The 21,537-nt window shown below is 43.6% G+C and overlaps 1 protein-coding gene across 1 annotated transcript in view; it reads left to right on the top strand.

The window, feature by feature from the left end:
• Positions 1-21,537, top strand: part of LOC126235291 (outer dynein arm-docking complex subunit 4-like) — a 131,716-nt gene that overhangs the window by 55,254 nt on the left and 54,925 nt on the right. Inside the window, exon 3 of the mRNA XM_049944017.1 lies at positions 10,241-10,351. Coding sequence (XP_049799974.1) covers positions 10,241-10,351 — 111 coding nt within the window. The remainder of the gene's footprint in view (positions 1-10,240; positions 10,352-21,537) is intronic.

A 21,537-nucleotide genomic window follows, 5' to 3' on the forward strand; every position in this document is an offset into this window, starting at 1 on the left:
ATCAATGGGAAGCAAGTCCACTATAGGTAAGTCATCAAATTAACTGCAGCAAATTGGCTAAATTTCTCAACTGCCTCAAGACAGATAATTAAAATGAAAGTTCGTAATGACACTCAATCTCAGTCGCCAAAACTACTGCAAATATTCTAAGTCCAATGCAGCTGTTTCGCCGCTTAAACTATATCGACTGCTGCCGGCCGAAGTGGCCGTGCGGTTAAAGGCGCTGCAGTCTGGAACCGCAAGACCGCTACGGTCGCAGGTTCGAATCTGCCTCGGGCATGGATGTTTGTGATGTCTTTAGGTTAGTTAGGTTTAACTAGTTCTAAGTTCTAGGGGACTAATGACCTCAGCAGTTGAGTCCCATAGTGCTTAGAGCCATTTGAACCTATATCGACTGCCACCAAGCGCATACTCTGGCACAACACCACTCGTAAAAGTCGAAAACCACAGACGACGACAGGCTACTGACAAACACCAAATCCCGTGTGCCCACTGACCCTCGCCCGTAAATACTTACTCTGACATCAAACGCTGCTAAATCGACGTTCAATAAGAAACAACGTCCACCATTCAAAACGAAAATCCATATACACATGATGTTGGAACAATCCGACAGTAATTATGATCATTCTCTGACCTCTCGTTATAAAAACAATACAATATTAAGCAAATTATTAGCAAAATTCGTCAGCATCCTTCCATATCGTTTTACAATATGAAAACGTTCCATTACAGTTACAAAATACATACGGACAGCGTCAATAAAATGCGTTCTTCCCCACTCTAAACACATTTTATTTCATGCAAATCTTTACTTCCTATTATTTGCAAATCCATTGCGAATTAATATGACTTTTATTAGTGACCCTATACTTAAAAAACTTATTTGAAGTACATCGAACTGGCTTGTAATTCATACTGTCGTCATGCTATGTGTTGCTTTTGCTTGTTGAAAAATTTCGGCTGTGGCAGATTCATGATATCCGTTTGACCTATGGCAGCGCTATCTAGCTGGCCAATCATAGCACCATCTGGTTTCCCTCTTAAAGGTAGACGAGATTCGTTCTTTGTAGTTTTTTCGTTTGATGCTTATTTCGTGAGATATTTGGCCCGGTCACTATCAATGGACCACCCTGTATGATGGAAATGAAATGTGGCCTATTGTAGTGTTTGCTGACAGCGACAGCTTTCATTCGACAATTCGCATTATGTGAGCACCGAAAAGGCTTCATTGTTATTAATTATTAGTGTGAAGCACAATATTTAATATTCATAATTAAAAACTGTAGTAACTTACTGAAGAATCATGCTCACAGCTGCAATGGGCTCGTCTCATCGCCACGATTTTTGTTGTGCGTTTGGTAGTATTGTGTCATATTTATCAAGCGGTTTCTCTGAAAATGAAATATCTAGCTTGTACTTCAGTCACAGCAGTTGCCACTGTGCATTCTTCAACTGCCATACCCACGCCTGTGTGGACCTGCTGAGGAAACGGCCACCGGTCAATCCACTTTCTTGGGGCCAGCATTATTAGACTGTCGCACTGACTGTTAACGTCTCCAGCAGGTCAAACTCTGTGAACCGACCAGTCGCAACGGCGTGGGGGCAATTTTTTTCAATGTCGCACTTTTCATTTCTGAGCAGGCAGCGACTACGTAAAGAAGCCTAGAACATAGTGTCTCTCCCGAAATGTGAGATGTGTGCTGTCATTTGAATTATTCATGCTGTGGGATTCCGCCTTATTTCAAGCAGGCCACATAACCCAACTGTCATGTGTGCCATCGAAGTGTGACAATGGTGCAGGGACTTTGAAGCGGGACGTATGGACATTCGTGATACAGGCAGACAGGGTATGAAGCTAGAGTCAACGCTGCCCTTAACCCACCACCTCAAGAATACAATAAATGATGCACAATTCCATACTTAGAAAAAGTCCTAATGAATGTAGGCAGTAAGCTTAAATGCAAACACATTTTATGTGCACAACACTGTTGGACACTTTTTACCCAATGGGAAAGCACTCCAGCTTTGGAAAAGAGTAGCGTATATAAAATTACCTGTAACTGTAGCAAATTCTGTATAAATCATTCTGGCACGGTAATATATACCCACCTGAAGGAGCACCACAGAAGTTGGATACTTAGAAAGGGAGACTCCACTTTTGCAGACCACCTGCTTAAAGATGGCCATAGTTACAAGGTTAAACGTGAAGTGTTACATAACATCCACAAAGGAAGGAAGATGAACTATATTGAAATTATGGAAATTAATAAACACGCGTCCATCAACCCAAGCGTGGTACTGAATGATCAGACAGCGTTCTCTTATGCACCACTTCTAACTGCAAATCTACTCATAATCCCATCCAGGCCATGTTGTGAATTACCCCTCTTACTCACATGGTCCATTTACTCTATTTCAGCTACTATAATTTCTCTTGTTGTGTTAAATAATTTTTGCTTTGTATAATTACAGCTGCATCACTCACCCGCTTTATATCATTGTTATATCTTATCTGTTTGCAGTTTGTGATCTGTTAAAGACAAGATTATTGTGTTCAGCCGTATCTTTGCTATATGCCACCAAAACGTATTGTTCAGTTACGTTCTTCTATGTACGACTGTTGTGATCTGTCTATAATTCATTAGTTAATGTGTCACATTTTTTATCTTAGTTAAATAATCTTACACGCATTTACACACCTCGCGTGTTTTATTCTTATTCTAACACTGACATTTTCATCTCTGGAAATGGAGATTCTCTATATATTCATTCACTAGTTTAAAATCTTCGATCCAACAAAATTTCGCTGTACCACGTACTTACCTCTGTACCTGATGATGACGTAAAGCCGAAAACCGGTTCGTGTAACAAATAATAACTATCGTAGAATATTACACGGTGTTGTGTGTGTTTGATTAATAATGTACAAAATGTTCTACCAAAAACCGACGGAACAGTCAATCAGTGCTATTTCGTATATAATTTTGGTCCACGTTTGGAAAGCAGTAGAGCGGGGATTCAACATGGCATGAGTCCTACAATCTTTGTTTGGTCTCTGGTGATATTTTCAGCAGATTTCTACGCAGTTTTCGTAAATTACCGTCCAGTGGTTCGTGGGCGGAAGCTCGCTCCCCATAGGGTCCAAGATGTGTTCCACCGGGTTCATATCAGGTTAATTTAGGTATCCAAAAACATCTACATGAGTTCGCTGTCATGCTCGTTAAACCGCTGAAGAACGACTCTGGCCTTGTGACATGGACAGTTATCCTGTTGGAAGATACCTTCGCCCTCTGGCAAGTCATCAAGCTCGAGGACGTTCCGCAACAATTTTCACGTAGTCCATAGCTGTCACGGTACCTCAGAATACTACTAAAGGTTATATGGAAGCACAAGCGAATGTCCTATATCGCATCATAGCGCCCCAACCTTCGTGGGTCCAGGGCGCGGTGCATGGCGGCGTATCTGGATATAACTATCGAAATGGTGTAACAAGAAAGTTAATCATATAATGCGTGTTACAATGGCAGTTGATAAAGTCGTTGCATCATCATGGGATCACGTGGAGGTCGTCCGCTGCGGAGACCCCTGTTTACTGTGTTCGCTGAATTGTATGCTCTGAAACACTTGAGCCTGCACCACTGTTGTACCCTGACGTCAGATCTGCCACAGATGGCCATCTATCCCACTTTTCAGGGCGGCCACGCCCCCAACCTCACATTTTGTGCTGAGGTGCGAACGTTCGGCAAGTCGTCTATTAGTGGTTTCACTGTCCTCCAACCACTTTCAGTTGACGATTATGCAAGTAGCACACGAACAGCGGTCCAGCTTCGCCGCCGATTCCGACATGATCGTACCCAGTCGCGGGCGGTAGCAATCTGCCATTTCTTAAAGTCACTTATGTCAGTATTGAGGGCAAATATCAACGCTAGATTGATTGCTCATTCGTCTCTGCTCCACTTGTATACTTTCCTTACCGCGTGACGTGCCCGCAACACCACCAGGCGACAGTAAATCCCGCAATGGGTTGTTCTCTTCAGGTTTTAGCTCATCGATGTATATCTGTGCTCCGCAACGTGCTACATTATATATAGTGTAAGGTACCCAGCGAACCAGAATTATTTTGTACCCTACTTCTCCACACGCGGGTGTTTTGCGAGAACACTAATCCAGTTTAACGTTGTTGTCATTAGGCGGGATGTGTAATGGGATATGTATTATATTGTTTGAGTAACACTGGAGTTCGGACACTCAAGATTTTGGGCGATTGGCTCTTCCCAATAAAAAGTTTTTCGTGCCGTGTGCTACTGCAGTTTGTCGCCCATGTTCCTTAGGCACTCGAGCTTTTGAAACGAACTGGTGGTCAATCACACTGCTGTTCTTTGAGTCTTACCTCAACCCCACTTGATCTTTGTAAGAGTCCTAGGCTGACGAACTCCACTCAGAAATTGATCGACTCATTTTATGGGACTCACTTCTTGGGTTTATTACATTAACTTAGGATTTTGTAAATGAATCTTCGCCTACCGTAGGTCTTCCAAAAACTGGATCTGTATAATAATTTCACCTTACCCCTTCACTTACCAATTTATCGTAATTTTGGGAAAAAGTCAATTATTCTCGTTTTTAGAGTAACTGGGATTCGTGATTGTAATAAAGCAGATATTGAAATTTATTTGAATAAACATACACTCCTGGAAATTGAAATAAGAACACCGTGAATTCATTGTCCCAGGAAGGGGAAACTTTATTGACACATTCCTGGGGTCAGATACATCACATGATCACACTGACAGAACCACAGGCACATAGACACAGGCAACAGAGCATGCACAATGTCGGCACCAGTACAGTGTATATCCACCTTTCGCAGCAATGCAGGCTGCTATTCTCCCATGGAAACGATTGTAGAGATGCTGGATGTAGTCCTGTGGAACGGCTTGCCATGCCATTTCCACCTGGCGCCTCAGTTGGACCAGCGTTCGTGCTGGACGTGCAGACCGCGTAAGACGACGCTTCATCCAGTCCCAAACGTGCTCAATGGGGGACAGATCCGGAGATCTTGCTGGCCAGGGTAGTTGACTTACACCTTCTAGAGCACGTTGGGTGGCGCGGGATACATGCGGACGTGCATTGTCCTGTTGGAACAGCAAGTTCCCTTGCCGGTCTAGGAATGGTAGAACGATGGGTTCGATGACGGTTTGGATGTACCGTGCATTATTCAGTGTCCCCTCGACGATCACCAGTGGTGTACGGCCAGTGTAGGAGATGGCTCCCCACACCATGATGCCGGGTGTTGGCCCTGTGTGCCTCGGTCGTATGCAGTCCTGATTGTGGCGCTCACCTGCACGCCACCAAACACGCATACGACCATCATTGGCACCAAGGCAGAAGCGACTCTCATCGCTGAAGACGACACGTCTCCATTCGTCCCTCCATTCACGCCTGTCGCGACACCACTGGAGGCGGGCTGCACGATGTTGGGGCGTGAGCGGAAGACGGCCTAACGGTGTGCGGGACCGTAGCCCAGCATCATGGAGACGGTTGCGAATGGTCCTCGCCGATACCCCAGGAGCAACAGTGTCCCTAATTTGCTGGGAAGTGGCGGTGCGGTCCCCTACGGCACTGCGTAGGATCCTACGGTCTTGGCGTGCATCCGTGCGTCGCTGCGGTCCGGTCCCAGGTCGACGGGCACGTGCACCTTCCGCCGACCACTGGCGACAACATCGATGTACTGTGGAGACCTCACGCCCCACGTGTTGAGCAATTCGGCGGTACGTCCACCCGGCCTCTCGCATGCCCACTATACGCCCTCGCTCAAAGTCCGTCAACTGCACATACGGTTCACGTCCACGCTGTCGCGGCATGCTACCAGTGTTAAAGACTGCGATGGAGCTCCGTATGCCACGGCAAACTGGCTGACACTGACGGCGGCGGTGCACAAATGCTGCGCAGCTAGCGCCATTCGACGGCCAACACCGCGGTTCCTGGTGTGTCCGCTGTGCCGTGCGTGTGATCATTGCTTGTACAGCCCTCTCGCAGTGTCCGGAGCAAGTATGGTGGGTCTGACACACCGGTGTCAATGTGTTCTTTTTTCCATTTCCAGGAGTGTAGTATGCTGGTGGTTTGAAATATCATTTTCTCACACTTGTAAGTATAGGCCTTCCTTCGTCCATGTCGTTGTAGAAAGTGAAGTGGAATCTGCTGGCTGGTATCTCACAGCCCGTCGTATCTGTGCCATCTGCTGACAAAATACCGCGTTAAGAGGAAATGTGCTGCCAATTGTGATGACTGGACGGATGACCGACAGCAAGAGAGCGAGTTAAAATGCATTAACGCTCTTAGGAACAGTATGAGTGTTAATGCATGCTGTTTTATGTGTTTTGAAACAGCCTTTTTTCATGGGAAGTAAGATAAATAATCACCGTTATCAGGATCAAATCTCATCTATCATATACTGCTGTATTCTTGGTGGACTTACATATTGTAGGGAATATTAACTTAGGTATTTTGAGATTTCGAACCAATGATCTAAAATAAATATTTAGTTTTCTATTGACATAAATAATTTAAATTTTGTGGTTGCAGCTTAAGCTCGTAGTTGTTACACAAGGTGACGATTTCCTGTCTCAGTGCATGCGTTACACAATATTAGCTTTGACACAGCTCAACTATAGGTTCGTAAGTACTTCATCCTGCCTGTATACCGACAATAGTAATTGTCCTAACATATTACCTTGGCGAACGCCTGATGCTTATTTAACTTTTGATGATACGTCTGCATCAATAAAAACATAGAGTTTTGCTTTCCAGGATATTCATTCCTGTTGCATTCGTACCTGAAAGTTCCATGAGCACTGTCCAACGAATTCATATTCTCAACACGTGTTCAAGGTATTCACTCGTATAGTGCTTCTCCTCCCTTACTGCCACATCCTCATGGATGTATAGACTGTCAATTTGTTTGTCATTTTGACTCTCCCACCTTTAGGATTCGATCACAGCACCACTAATTCCTCTCAACACACCTATAGCTCCGCAGTAGCGCGAAATCACAGAGGGACCTCCACCCTCACAGTTCTCAGGCTATTCTTAGAGGAGCTTTTGTTAACGCCGTAAATCTCTTGGAATGATGATTCGTGTTACAAGATAGGTGAAGAAGGTAGATGCAGTCTTGGTCGAACACTGAGCACACGGACTGTTTCTAGTTAACCGATAATGGGGTTTCTGCAGATCACGGCCAGTGAGACTAAAAGTGATCAAGCAACGCAATTCATTTCTCCGTTCCATCTTAGGATATGGAAAAAAAATATCTTTCCAGCACAGAGGTGATGCTCATGTCAGTGAAGCGTGGATTATCTTATACAGGTATGTGTTTCGCGATGAAGTAAATAAAACTTCATTTATATATCGCTTCAAACCAGTCGTTTTGTACAGGGTGGGGCGGATAAAAGTGACTCGGAGAACAGAGTTCCAGGGTACAAGGAAATACAGCAGAGAAAAGGAAATACAATACTAACCTGACTGTATCAGATGATGAAAGTGACCACCATTCATCTCTTTGCACTTCTGAATCATGCTCAGCAAGTTGCTGAAGGCGGATCGAAACCAGAATGCTGGAATTGCTGCAATGTCATCTCAAAATGTTCTGCTCCAGTTCTGGAAGACTATAAGGCTTGCTGCGATACCCCTCAGACTTGGGGACTCCCCGCACAAAGTAGTGGAACAGTGACAGATCAGGTGTTCTGGGTGGCCAGCTAGGGCCACGACCCGACTGACCCCTGCCAACAACTCTGTCAGGTGTGAAAATTGTGCTCCAAGGTTCGGCTGGCTGTATGGACAGTTGCTCCATTCTGTCTGAACTAAATGTAGGTCCTTTCCTTCTCTGTTAATACTGCCACAAATTGTTTCAAAATATCCTGGATACTTTTGTTTGCCCCACACAGTATATACTCAAATGGATTTTCTGCAATACCGTACCACAACATACTTTTTGCATTTCGATAATTGTTTATTGTCAACACATATTTATCGAAAGATGATGAAGATTATAATGATTATTCAGGTTCATTTGTAGCTATTCAGAAATGAGACGATGTTTTCAATCATCCCGGTATTTCTCTTAATGATTCAACAGTAGGTGGATGCCAGTGATTCAGCATAAAGACAACAATAGTTGTTTCATCTGTCAGAAAAGTCGCTGCGATGTTTTAAATGTTTTACAAAGGAATTCTTCTTACTGATTACTTTGCAAAGAAAACAAGAGTAACTGCAGAAAACTATGTAAAATTTGGAAAGACGTTGGAAAAGGTGAAATGACTTAATACGGTGCGCAACTTCTTTCCCTGTCAAAAATTAAATATTTTACTGTTGTAACTGAACTGATGCTCTTTCAGTAATGCCGAAGGGAGGGGAACTTCCACTCTTGAAGTTCGGATAACCTACAGTTCACAAGCCTTCGTGCAAACTTCACGTCATTTTGACGTCACACGCTGAATCGAAGACGAAAAGAGCCGCCTCTGGACCTTCGTGACCATTAGGCTCAAAACACGCGAGGCATTAAAAATAATAACACTCATCTGAAGTAGAGCGAGCTGGAAGCTGCACATTTTCTTTGCTGCAGGGTATGTTAAGCTCGAAGTCACGTCGTTTGTAAATGTGTAATGTTCTACATTCTTGTGGAATGGGCTGCGGATAAGGGAAAGATTAATGTGTTGGCAAGAATTAACTCCGAATCTTACTGAAAAAGCTGTATGCCAATATTGTATATATTCAACAGTGTTCATTAAATTGTGTATAAAAAATGAGCTTATATTTAAAGACTCCGAAACCAGTTTCGGGTGTTAGTTTGTAATTAGTAAGAACGGGTAGCCAATCCAGCAGACGAATTAAAGAAGTAGCTTATTTATCTTACTTCCAATGAAAAAATGCTGTTTCAAAACACCAACACATTGAGGATCTCTCGAAACCGCGTAGGTACTGGTAAATTTTGCTGTAACAAAATGACGAAAATCGTAATATTGATGTAACGGATGTATTTTAATGGAAGGTGTTTATTTGGGAAAAAAGCGTCCTAAAGTAACTAGCCTGTAAATTGTCTTTTGTCCTTTATAGGTGACTGAGAATAAATTACTTTTTAATTCCATTGCAAGTGTTGCACTCTTTTCTGTGCTTTTTATTCTGAGTGGAAGTTTGCTTTATCAGATAACAAACGTGTTTTGAATATTTATTCGCATTTGAGTGTTTCACTCTAAATTATTGACAATGACAACTCTCATCCGAGAGAGAGAGATGAGCTAGCTAGTTTTAAACCTGGTAAGTAAACGTACATTACCACTACACCACGATGAATAAGCGAAATTACAGCCTTTGTACTGCAACTTGGAGCTGATGAAGGCATTAACTGCCGATTCATCATCATGTGATTTTTAACTGTGACGAATCTACAAAGAATGACGTGTTTTTATAAAGCTACAATGTACCATAGCTTTGAAATGGTATACTTTCAAAACACGCAAGGTACAATACGAAATTATTGAATCAAATATACTGTCACGAGTGGAGAGCAACGGCCTTGCGCAGTGGATACACCGGTTCCCGTGAGATCACCGAAGTTAAGCGCTGTCGGGCGTGGTCGGTACTTGGATGGGTGACAATCCGGGCCGCCATGCGCTGTTTCCATTTTTTGGGGTGCACTCAGCCTCGTGATGCCAATTGAGGAGCTACTCGACCGAATAGTAGCGGCTTCGGTCAAGAATACCATCATACGACCGGGAGAGCGGTGTGCTGACCCCACGCCCCTACTATCCGCATCCTCCACCGAGGATGACACGGCGGTCGGATGGTCCCGGTAGGCCACTCGTGGCCTGACGACGGGTTGCTTTTTGTCACCAGTGGAGGTGTAAAATGTTCTTATTCCAAGGTGACATCCTAGCACCCCGCTTCAGTCGCTAACTACAGTCGATAGCAGTTTCTACAGTCTTCAGTAATTGCGTGAGACGCCAAAATCTTGTGAACTGTAGTTTTCCCTTAAAGTTCATGTAGGAGATATCTTGCTTGAGACTTCAGTGGTATCGCATACTTCATTACCTCATTTTAGTGCAACGTTGACAAGTTAGTAGGTAGCCATATTATTGTCATTCTCTAAACATAGGTTCCCTGTCACATTTGTAGCCGCCAGTGATACTGAATAGGCCGACGAACAAGAATGCAGCGCCTGTCGGCTGTCCCTGGGTTGCAGGCGCTGGAGCTTCGGCCGGAGGACAAGGGCGCCCTGGTGGCGCGCAGCAAGTGCTACCTGCTGCTGGGGCAGCCGCAGCTGGCGCTGCAGGACGCCGAGGCGGCGCTACGGGTCCAGCCCGTCGACCCGGAGAACACGCCGCGGCCGCCCACCTACGCTGAGGGTTCGTATGCTCGGGTCGTCTCTCTGCAGTGTCACCACTAGCTACTGGCGGAAACGGTTGCAGCTGCGACTGGCACAAGACAGGTGAAGTCGAAAGCAAAGAACAGTAGGTACGAGGACGTGGAGGTCAGTGCACAGTTGTCCATTTCCTAAAGCACTTGGCGCAACTCAAGCTACATTTCAGCATTTTTTTTAAACACTCGCCGGTAGCTTACGGTGTAACTTACAAGTACGTGCGCGCCGCTTCTATGTTTCAAACTTTTGCGAATCGGTTTAAATTTTGGAAGAAGGCAGACGAACACATGTTAATCAGTGTTCGTCCTGTTGTTTTGTGAAAGCCCTATCCGTTGCCACGATATAACTAATATGGTCAGAAAATCAATAAAGGAACCTGTACCAGATCAGTCATCGCCCGCCTCAACAAAAATGTACATCGGTTGCCAAGCTAGAGTGATCTAATGTGAGAATTGTGGAAGCGTAGAAGTTTGGAACCAGAATGAAAAATGCTCTTCACAGTTGTTGACAGCATGTCGCCTGGCGGCCAGAAACAACCCTTTTACATTCCGCGTGGCCAGCTATACCCGCGGCCGACGACCTGCCCATGTGGGCGCACACACACACACACACACACACACACACACACACACACTGGTCATACCGGACTCGAGAGTCCATTACCACAGCAACGTATTTTCGCCATCTGTCCCTGTGTTGGACTACTTCCTTCCATTCACCTTCAATACCTAGGCTCCTCAAACCACATGTGAAAGCTGCATTGTCCTTCTCATGTATACCGCCGGCGTCTCAGGTCTGGACCTGCCTTCACGTCTATTGCCAGAATAGCTCATGGCTCGTTGACACACACGATTAACGCGGCCGGGAAATCATTTACTACTCACATGCAACCGAGATGGTGACGGGAAAACCAATCACTCTGATCTGCGCTGCAGGCGCGTGTAATCATTGAGAACACTGTATTTATTTTTTCGAACAACATATTTAACCATACAGTGTATCTATCACGCTATCACAAAACACCCACCCAGATGTGCACTGGGCCATGCTGCACAGCCCACAGACACGCACCCAATCATAATTTCAGTACACACTATAGCAAACTGCTACTAAATAATACGCTCAGTACTCGTAAACTATCCTAATAACGCATAGCAGAACCTGCAGATCCGCTTGCAAAATAACTCAGCAGACGTGCACAGGTACCCTCCACTCCGCACCCTGCCCACAGGATCGTGAAGTCACCCATCCGTCTGATTTCAGACCTCGCACAGCCCCTGCTCGGCTTCCGCAAGTGTGAGTTGGCGCGGTCAACGCACTCGTCAGCGGTCAAAGCACACATGTACGTCCGTCCAGGACCGCAATCCATCACAATCCCGAGCCGCTACCACCGAACGCGGGTGAAAGTCAACTTTATATAAACGTAGCATAATTATCAAAGCGCAGCCTCCATACGCTAGATACATCATAACAGGACATGTCTTTACCTCTTATGACCCTGTAGCACACTGCGCATTGCTCCTCACACGACATTACATGGCCCTTTAATTAAACATAACTACACATCCCTGCTCTCGCCTCGTTGCGTTACCAGCCATCTAAAACCTTCTCAATATTATTCTTACTTTACAACAATTTTTTTTTTTTAATAAGATCTAATTTACACCTCCCACCGCACCTTACCTCACACCCGTCCCACAATCAACATACGCAAACGTCCTCAACCCTATTTTGACACTCATGAATCAACCCACAAACTATTTCCATCAATCAACTTACCATTCTCATCCCCTCTTTTCGAATTACAAACGTAGCCTCTATCTAAACACCAATCAACTCATCTCTCTCGCACTTTCAACAGTAAAATTAATTTTACAAACACCCAGAAATACCAAACGCAATTAAAGAGTCAAACTTTTATGCAGAGCATCAAGCACATACGACAATATTCAAAGCCTGGTCCATATTTACCACCTCCACCTTGAATTAAATATTAGTACCGTTGCCATAACATTCTGCCAGCGCTCGATTTGTACCTATTTTTTCCGCTCTTCATTGTTGTCACTAGCGGTCGAATATCACTATGTATAGATTACATAAATTTCCACATAAAAAAAATCTCGCCCCGCCGTTTAGAGACTCCTATATCCGAACACATAGCATCATTCAACTATCACTTGCTCTTAACTAATAACTCATTCATCAGGTCTGAGCGCAAGGTCATCCCTTTCTTTCTTTCTTTCTTTCAGCAGCAGACATCTATTTTTTACAGTGGTAGCTAAATTGCGCCATCAACTTAACATCACCATTCGTGAAACATATCTTCAAATACGTAAACACACTAACTCAATTACACAGCGGTTCCACTGAGGACATGACCTTCAATATTACAGTTCTTAATCCAATAACCACCGAAACAAGTACCAAATGCTCAAACTAATCCCATAGCGCCTTACAAAGCGAGTGTCCGAGCGCCGGCGGTGGCATGTCAAAGCCACATAGCTGTCCATTTAAACAGCCGTCCACTCAACCCCAGGACCAGAATGCTGAAGTGGGCTCTCCCTATACCTGCTCTCCAGCTATTGTCTAACGACATACAGTGCACAAATGGATTCCTGAATAGCGCAGATCTCTATCTCCCCCTTGCATCTCCAACAGGACATGTAAACAGTGTCTCCCCCAGCCAGTGAACCCGACGTCATTCGCCTTTCGCTGACAATTTCCACTCACAAATCTTAAATATTCTCACATATAAAACCATATTCACTCCTGCCAAAATTCACTTAACAATAAAAAAGCATTCTCCCTTTCTAAGCATAGATGAGTATGCATTTATCTTCACCCATCTGATCTCTGCAATTTAAGTCGGAGAAAGACATATCTATTACCTCCTGCGACCTGTCTATAAACAGAACGATCTCAGTTACTAGAACAGCACCTTGTTTTGAACATTCGCCGCAAATGCACGCAATGTTGTACGCCTCAAACTAGATACAAGTACAACAGATCCTCAACACGCTATCATCTTTATCCTCTACCATCAAACAGTGAAAAAGTCACGAAGGCACCAATGCGGTCCACCTCCAGCGCGGACAAACGGAATTCACAATACTCCCCCGAATAACTCAGAGTGCGACCATCCAAGAATTCCTAACAGCTCGCCAAGTCCGACACCTCAAACAACAGATGCCTATATGAACAAGATCATATTAAATATACACACGCTGCAGAGACCCCTTTAAAGTTTGATCACCCATACTCTAAGCGAATGAGAAGCTGCCTCTCGCCCTTGTTCAAACAGTGTTTTCTAACACGCTTTTGCACACTGCCGAGCATTTCGTCTTTCTGCCGCGACTTCGAAGTCAGTGTCTGATTCTAAACAGACATTAACACGGACTGATGCACAGCCTCTCACAGGAAACTATACCTTGCACCTTGTAAATCATAGTCTTACAGTCGATAGCATAACGTTGTAGCGACTTCCCTCGAAAGTGATTGACCACCTCTACATTTAAACTCATATGTCGCAGTGACCGAATAGTTTATAACTCTGCGTTCCATTTCTAGTGATTGGTCATTTTTGCACACAAGTACGGGATCACCGTTTTCGGTGCTAGCAACCCCGGAAGTTGCGGTCCATCAACCAAAATTTGTCCCCCAACTCAAGCAAGCATTGTCAGTCAATCATTATGTAATACCGAATGCACAGATGCGATGGATAAGACACCACCGATCTACTGTAATATTATCCACCACAGCTGATATCGCGAAAAATTTTACAGTAAGTCCAACACTGGCCAATCATGTGACAGCTTGTTTTCTTAATTTCAGTATCATAGCTAAACCATACTTCCTCTACTTTGCAAGTATCATTGCGAACATTCATAGATGACTGCTCAGCACGTCCATTCACACTTAATTCTCGAACACATAAAGACGATCAAATTATACCAGACAGCGCTATACATATTTCTAAGACCTCGCGCATAGTACTCGATCAATCTCTATGCGTATAGCGATCACAGAGCTATCTAGTCCTCTTACGTTAAAAGATCATCCTCACCTAGGCATTGACCAACCTACCCCGCAACATCGCTACCCAATTATTCCTCAACCGAAGAGACGAATACAGCTACACTCCACCTTTCTTGACTGAATAGAGCTTTCCTAGTCCTAACCCATCCAAGTGCACCACATTTCTCGAAATGTAACCATATCGATCTATAGTAACAGATCTCAAAGTGCCTTAATTTAATAGCATACAGTTAAGAAGAACAAGAACGGAGCGATATTTATACACAACGTAGTTCGATATATTTTTAAGTAAATCATTCAATCTATCATGTGTAAAGTATTGTTCTAGAGTCCATGATCGGTGCATCGAAGGTTCCGGTAGGAGAGAGAGAGAGAGAGAGAGAGAGAGAGAGAGATAGAGAGAGAGAGAACATAAACACACACATTTAAGACTATAACGTTCAGCACTTAAAAATGGCCAATAACCTTAGATCGATTACTTTTCCTTCCTGTCAGACATACGTCATTCTCCCCGGTCACCCTACGCTGAGCTATCTCTACCCCCAATCGTAAAACTTTTCCTTCCTATGATACGAGCCCAATATAGCCCTGCGGACACGTCTAGTGCCCAATGATCACACCAGATCACGAGTCAGAAATAATACTATTACTCCATCAGGTCTATATAAAAATGATAATTATTAGCAGCCGGTACATCCTACAAGCAAACAGATACGCATAACAGCAGCGTCCAACATGTGAAAATTACAAATCATCCCGTCACCAACTCTGTAAACACCCGTCTGTCGGTCATGTTTGGGGGATGCCGAGCAGAGACTTTTGGTCGGTTTGGCAGCTGAGGGTGTTTGGGCGCGCCTGTTGCACTATTTTGCGAGCATGTCTGTGCACTGTGCGGTGCTTTATTTGGAGAGTTTAAGAGTACAGAGCTCGTCTGCTGATATTGTGTACTGCATTATTTAAGAGCTGTTTGCTATTGTGTGGTGAAATTAGGAGTTGTTTACGTGTTTGTGGCCTGTATCAGATGACCACAGTCGGATCAGTGCGAGTGTTTTGTGAGAAATATACTCCACGACTAAATAAAAGGGGCTCCAAATAAATGGAGGGCAGCCCTTCCTTACTTCCCCGAGCAGCACAGCGCAGTCTGAGCTGTTTTTGCGCAATAACGGCAACCTGGTAAGAATGTGAGTGAGTATACAATTAACTGGACAAATTTATCTGTAGAGGAGTTACAGGTCTGGATTGGAATGAATATATTGATGGGTGTGGTTGTGTTGCCAACTGTAGTGCACTACTGGAGTTCAGAAACTGTGAGCGTTACATATCGAAACCTATGAGAAGTAAAAGTTTGAAAAAGATATATCGCAAATAAATAAAGTACGGTCGTTCCGCCTTCCATCAGCCTATGCACTGAAATTATTTCCGAAAATTAGCAGTTGTTTGGCTATTTGGAGGTAAATATTTTGCATTATTTACGAGCAGTTCGCATGTCTGTAGGCTGTGCTATGAGTTATTTTTAACTGTTTACAATTACCAAGCGTGTGTCTAGAACATTATAAATGAGTTATGTAGGAGTGTTTTGCAGGTCTGTATGATGTGGGACATGTCGGTGTGATACATGTACTCCATTCCTAAATGAAGTAAATTAGTTCCTCCATCCATAGACGTAGTGCAGGGTGAGTCCGTCTACCAGAAACGTGTAGGTAGAGGTTGAGTGCTGGTGGCTTAGTTTGAAACAATTTTCATAGGTTGGTGGCGGAAGCGCAAGTGAGCTTTGTTTATTGGCAGATTTCAGACTTGGCGCTGGTTCCTAGGAGGAGGAGGTGGCTATCTGGTCCTCGAAGAGTTGTTGAAATTAGGGAGTTGAACACGTTTGCATACGTATATAAAACTATAAATTCAAATATTTAATATAGCGGGGTGGTGAGAGTGAATTAACGAGCGTTCTCGCGATGAGCAAAACCGCTGTTATACGGTTATGGTGGATTCCACTGTCGGTCAAACTCTCGCGCCAAAGTATCCTTTGTCCAGCACGCGGTCGACAGGTTCCATCGTGTCCAGCGTTAAGTGCTCGAGGTCGCGGAAAGATGTTTACGTAGTCGGACTCTGAGGCTAGCGCGGCTGACCCTTTGTGGCGGGACCCTCAGGCGCCGCTCGCGCTGCCTACCTGGCGCGCTGGCCGTGGGGGTGTGCTTGACGTCAGCGGGCCAGGGAGCAGGCTCAGCCGGCCGCACGTGTCAGCTGCGCTCTAGAGTTTCGCTGTGTGATCATGGACAAGTCAGTTGGGACACACCTGCATGACCGTAATGTATGAAATAAAGAGTCATTTTCCAGGCATTTACAGAAGGCTATGTCTGTCGCGTGTATGGTGGGTGTGTGACGTAAGCGGGGCGGCGGCGCAGCGATTGTACAGTTATTACGCGCGCGAGAGAGCAAGTCAGTTAGCGGGCGTTCTAGTGCGGTCCTAAGGTGCTGATATATAGTCATGGCGGATTCCACTGTCGAACAAACTTTGCCGCCAAAAGTGTAGCACTGCATTCTCGCTCGCACAGGGACACGTGGCGAACGGCCATGTGAGGTCGGCATCGACAGGTTTGAACGTGGCGCCGAAAGTGTTGCAGGGAAACGGCCGACCGTTGTGCGATTCAGCTCCGAGGGAGACAATTTTGGCGGGAAACGTGTGGAGGCGACGAATACACGTGGTGAGCGGACAAGGGGCTGCTGTGACGTCAAACTCGGCAAGTTCCAGCATGTCCAGCGAAAACATGTTTATGACGTGGGAGCGATCGCTGGGCTCGCCCCCCGCGCTAGTGGCCGGCCGCCTCATGTGACAGGTGTAGGCAGTGTCTCCGCTTGCTGGCCAGGGGGTGGCGAGGATTTGAACTAATTCAGCTGGAGCGCAGGCGTCGTGGTGACTGCACTGCAATATCAAAGATGTGTGTGCTGACTGTGTTGGAGAACAAGTGATGACCGTACTGCTTGAAATAAAGTCTTCAATCCCTTCCCCCCTGCAAAATCAAAGGACGTGACTTACATTACTATAAGTACAGTTTATTATTTGACGCGATTATGATAGGCTACCAGTGAAAAAAAGATAAGTGACGGAGGAAGCTCGTACATGTGATCAATTATGGTGTTGGGGATTTGAACTTGTGATAGATTTTTGTTACGGATGTAAGGAGAATGGCTTTCTCACCAAGAAAATCGGACATCTTGAATAAATAATAAATGATAATAATACATAGAAGTACAGTTTTCGATAGAATGTCGTGTTGGAATTTGAATTTGACGCAATTTTCTAGTGGAGGTAGGCCTATAATAATAAATGATAATGAATGATAATAAATGATAATGAATGATAATGAATGATAATAAATGATAATGTATGATAATGAATAACAATAAATGACAATGAATGATAATGAATGTTAATAAATAATAATGAATACTAATAAACAAAAGTAAGGTTTTGCAGTCATTATCGTGTTGGAATTTGAAGTTGGAGGGAATTTTCTAGTGGAGGCACGTCAATAATAATAAATAATAATAATGAATGATAATAAATGATAATGAATGATAATAAATAATAATAAATAATAATAAATAATAATGAATGTTAATGAATGATAATCAATAGTAATAATAAAGACAAGTACGGTCTTTGCATGCATTATCCTGTTGGAATTCAAACTTCCCGCCATTTGATTTCTTCTGGAGGCTTAGGTTAGTGGACGTAGCACAACTAGCCGATTTTCCCCGCCAAAATTCAAAATTGCCACAATTTTTTATTGAGGTTAGGTTAGTGGACTACTCTCCCACCAAAATCCGCCATCTTGGATGCCGTCATGCGATGTTGCCAAGTCTACATGCCGCCATCTTGGATGAAGGCATCGCCGCCATCTTGAATAAATCTAGCAACAATGCAATGTGCGCTGGCGCCCCTCTTGTCCCCCTACTGACATCATCCAAGAACCAGATTTCAGCACGATGGTGGCAGAAGTGACCATGGAAGATCATCATCATCAATTCAAAACCTGTTATAAAACGAACACAGACAAGTGTAACATGAGGGTAGTGGAGTGTAGCTGATCGAAAGCAGGCGATTCTGGGAGAATTAAATAAGATTAGACACAAAATGTAATAGTTATGTCTTGACAGCAAAATAGTCGACGGTGGCCAGTGTAAAGAAGAAATACAATGAAAACAACTAATTTCTTAGCGTAAATTTTACTGTACTGAAGTCTTTTATGAAAGTATTTGGAGTATAGTATTGGATGGAAGCTAATCGTCGGCTATAAACACAACAGGTAAGAAGAGAATGGTAGTTTGTCAAACATGTTACAGATGAATTTTTAAGATTAGGTGGGTATTTCAGTTAACTAACAGAAGGGTACTAAATGGAGAAAAAAAACTTTGTGTTCTGCCTTCCATCAGGTCTTGTCATGAGGGAAGCCTCGTCAGAGAGGTCCACCGCACGAGCGTCTTGGGGAGTGATTCCAGTGGTGGTTTCCCGTTGTCCTCCACTGATGATGATGAGGACAACACAACACCCAGTCCCTGAGTGGAGAAAATCCCTTACCCATTCGGGAATAGAACCCGGGCTCGTAGGACGGCAATCCGTCACGCTGACCGCTTTTTCTTTCATTTTTATTGTTTTTTCTATTTTTATTTTTATGATTAATTGTAAGTTATAACAGGCATTTGAAAAAAATGGACACAAAAGTAGCATAGACGGGTCTCAAACCAGGGCCGCCTGGACGGGAGTCTCGCTCGCTTGTCTTGTTTTTTGTTGTTTTTTTTCTCTCTACCAACTTTTTTTTTATAAGGAAAAAGGCGTCTTTCAGTTACGACAAACAAAATTAGAATGTACATCCATAGCAACAAGAGAACAAGAGTTCCTTCGAAACTATGAAATAGAATTTGAAACTAATAGTATGATGATAGATAATAAAGAAAGAAAATGTAAGCAAATCTTGCACGCCATTCCATGCTCATCTGCGTACAGATTCCATGTTCCAAGTTGATAAAACATTTCGCAGCGTGTGGAGCTCCATGACGGCGGTCATCGTCTGCCCGGTACTCCCCAACTGTGAGGGGGGTTATCGAAGACACTGCGCCGATAGTTCGCAAACCGTTCAGCTAGTGGGGCCGGACTGAAGACGAAGTAAATATTCCAGAATTTGTATCAAGAACAGCTGCCAACATGAGTAATGTAGAAGTAGATATCCTCGAAGTAGCGAAGCAACTTAAATCACTTAACAAAAGCAAGTCTTCCGGTCCAGAGTGTATACCAGTTAGGTATACACTCTAAGAACTAACTCTTTACTCACACAAGGTGTTGAGTGCTACTGACAAAGGATTTCAAAGTGATTCTGTGTTTCGAGATTTCCAGAAGGTGTCTGACACTGTACCACACAAACAGCTTGTAGTGAAATAGCGTGCTTATGGAATATCGTCTCAGTTATATGACTGGATTCGTGATTTTCTGTCAGAGGGGTCACAATTCGTAGAAACTGACGGAAAGTCATCGGGCAGAACTGAAGTGATTTCTGGCGTTCCGCAAGGTAGCGCTATAGGCCCCTGTTCCCCCTTATCTAAATAAACGATATAGGAGACAATCTGAGCAGCCATCTTAGGTTGTCTGCAGATGATGCTGTCTTTTATCGATTAGTAAAGTCATGAGAAGATCGCAACAGAGTGCAAAACAGTTTTAGAAAAGAGATCTCTATGGTGCAAAAATTGGCAATTTACCCTAAATAACGAAAAGTGTGAGGTCATACTCATGAGTGATAAAAGGAAATCAGTCAAATCTAGAGGCCGTAAGTTCAACTAAATACCTAGGAATTACAATTACGAACAACGTAAGCTGATAGGAAGACACAGATAATGTTGCGGAGAAGGCTGCGTTTTATCGGTAGAATACTTAGAAAACGTAACTTAGAAAATGTAACAGATCTACTAAAGAGACTGCCTACACTACGCTTGTCCGTCCTCTTTTAGAATACTGCTGCGAGGTGTGGGATCCTTACCAGATAGGACTGACGGGGTACATTGAAAAAGTTCGAAGAAGGGCAGCACGTTTTGTATTATCGCGAAATATGGGAGAGAGTGTCACTGAAATGATACAGGATTATGGCTGAACATTATTAAAATAAAGGCCTTTATCGTTACGACGGAATCTTCTCACGAAATTCTAATCACGAATTTTCTCCTCCGAATGCAAAAATATTTTGTTGACACCGAGCTACATAGGGAGAACCGACCAAAATAATAAAATATGGGAAATCACAGCTCCCACGGAAAGATACAGGTGTTCGTTTTTCACGAGCGCTGTACGAGATTGGAATAATTGAGAATTATTGTGAAGACGGTTCGATGAACCCTCTGCCAGGCATCTAAATGTGATCTGCAGAGTAGCCATGTAGATGAAGATGAATCGTATCATTGACATTCTTTCACCGTGAATTTTAATTCCTCTTCTGAACCTTTCTTTTATTTCCATCGTTGCTCCTTCGATGTAGTTACACAATATAGTCACAAATTAATTGTTTTATGGTACGTGTCGATAAGTAACCTTTTCTTCATATATGCACTGAGTTTCTTGCACTCACATCTGAATGGACTATTTGTAACCCTCAATTTTGAAAACAATCTGTTAAATTAATTTTATTTTCTCCAGATTTACTTTACCTATGTTTCGCCTCAAGGTTTCCGCTTATTGTATTTTAAACTTCTTACAAAATGAACGGTATCGCTTGCGGTATTTGATTGAGCCTCTGAGAATAGTGTTTGGTCTTCCTCCAACAAAAGCTCACATGCTGTAAGCCGTATTTTTGAGTGGTTTTATTATTAATCATTTCGTCATAACCCTCTAATTCTTCTAATTGCGTGCTCAACTTTTCATTGTAACGTATATGACATACACTGTGTAAATTCCATCGCTCTGTTTCTGTTGGATTGGGGATAGACTACTTCTCGATGTACGCTGCAGAATTATTTTGACGCTACTTTCCTATTGTGACAATAACTGAGTCCCGCTCGTGAGAGTTGACCAAGTATGTAATGTATCTCTCAGTGTACATCTCCCA

Source organism: Schistocerca nitens, chromosome 2, assembly GCF_023898315.1.
Source record: "Schistocerca nitens isolate TAMUIC-IGC-003100 chromosome 2, iqSchNite1.1, whole genome shotgun sequence".
NCBI lineage: Eukaryota > Metazoa > Arthropoda > Insecta > Orthoptera > Acrididae > Schistocerca > Schistocerca nitens.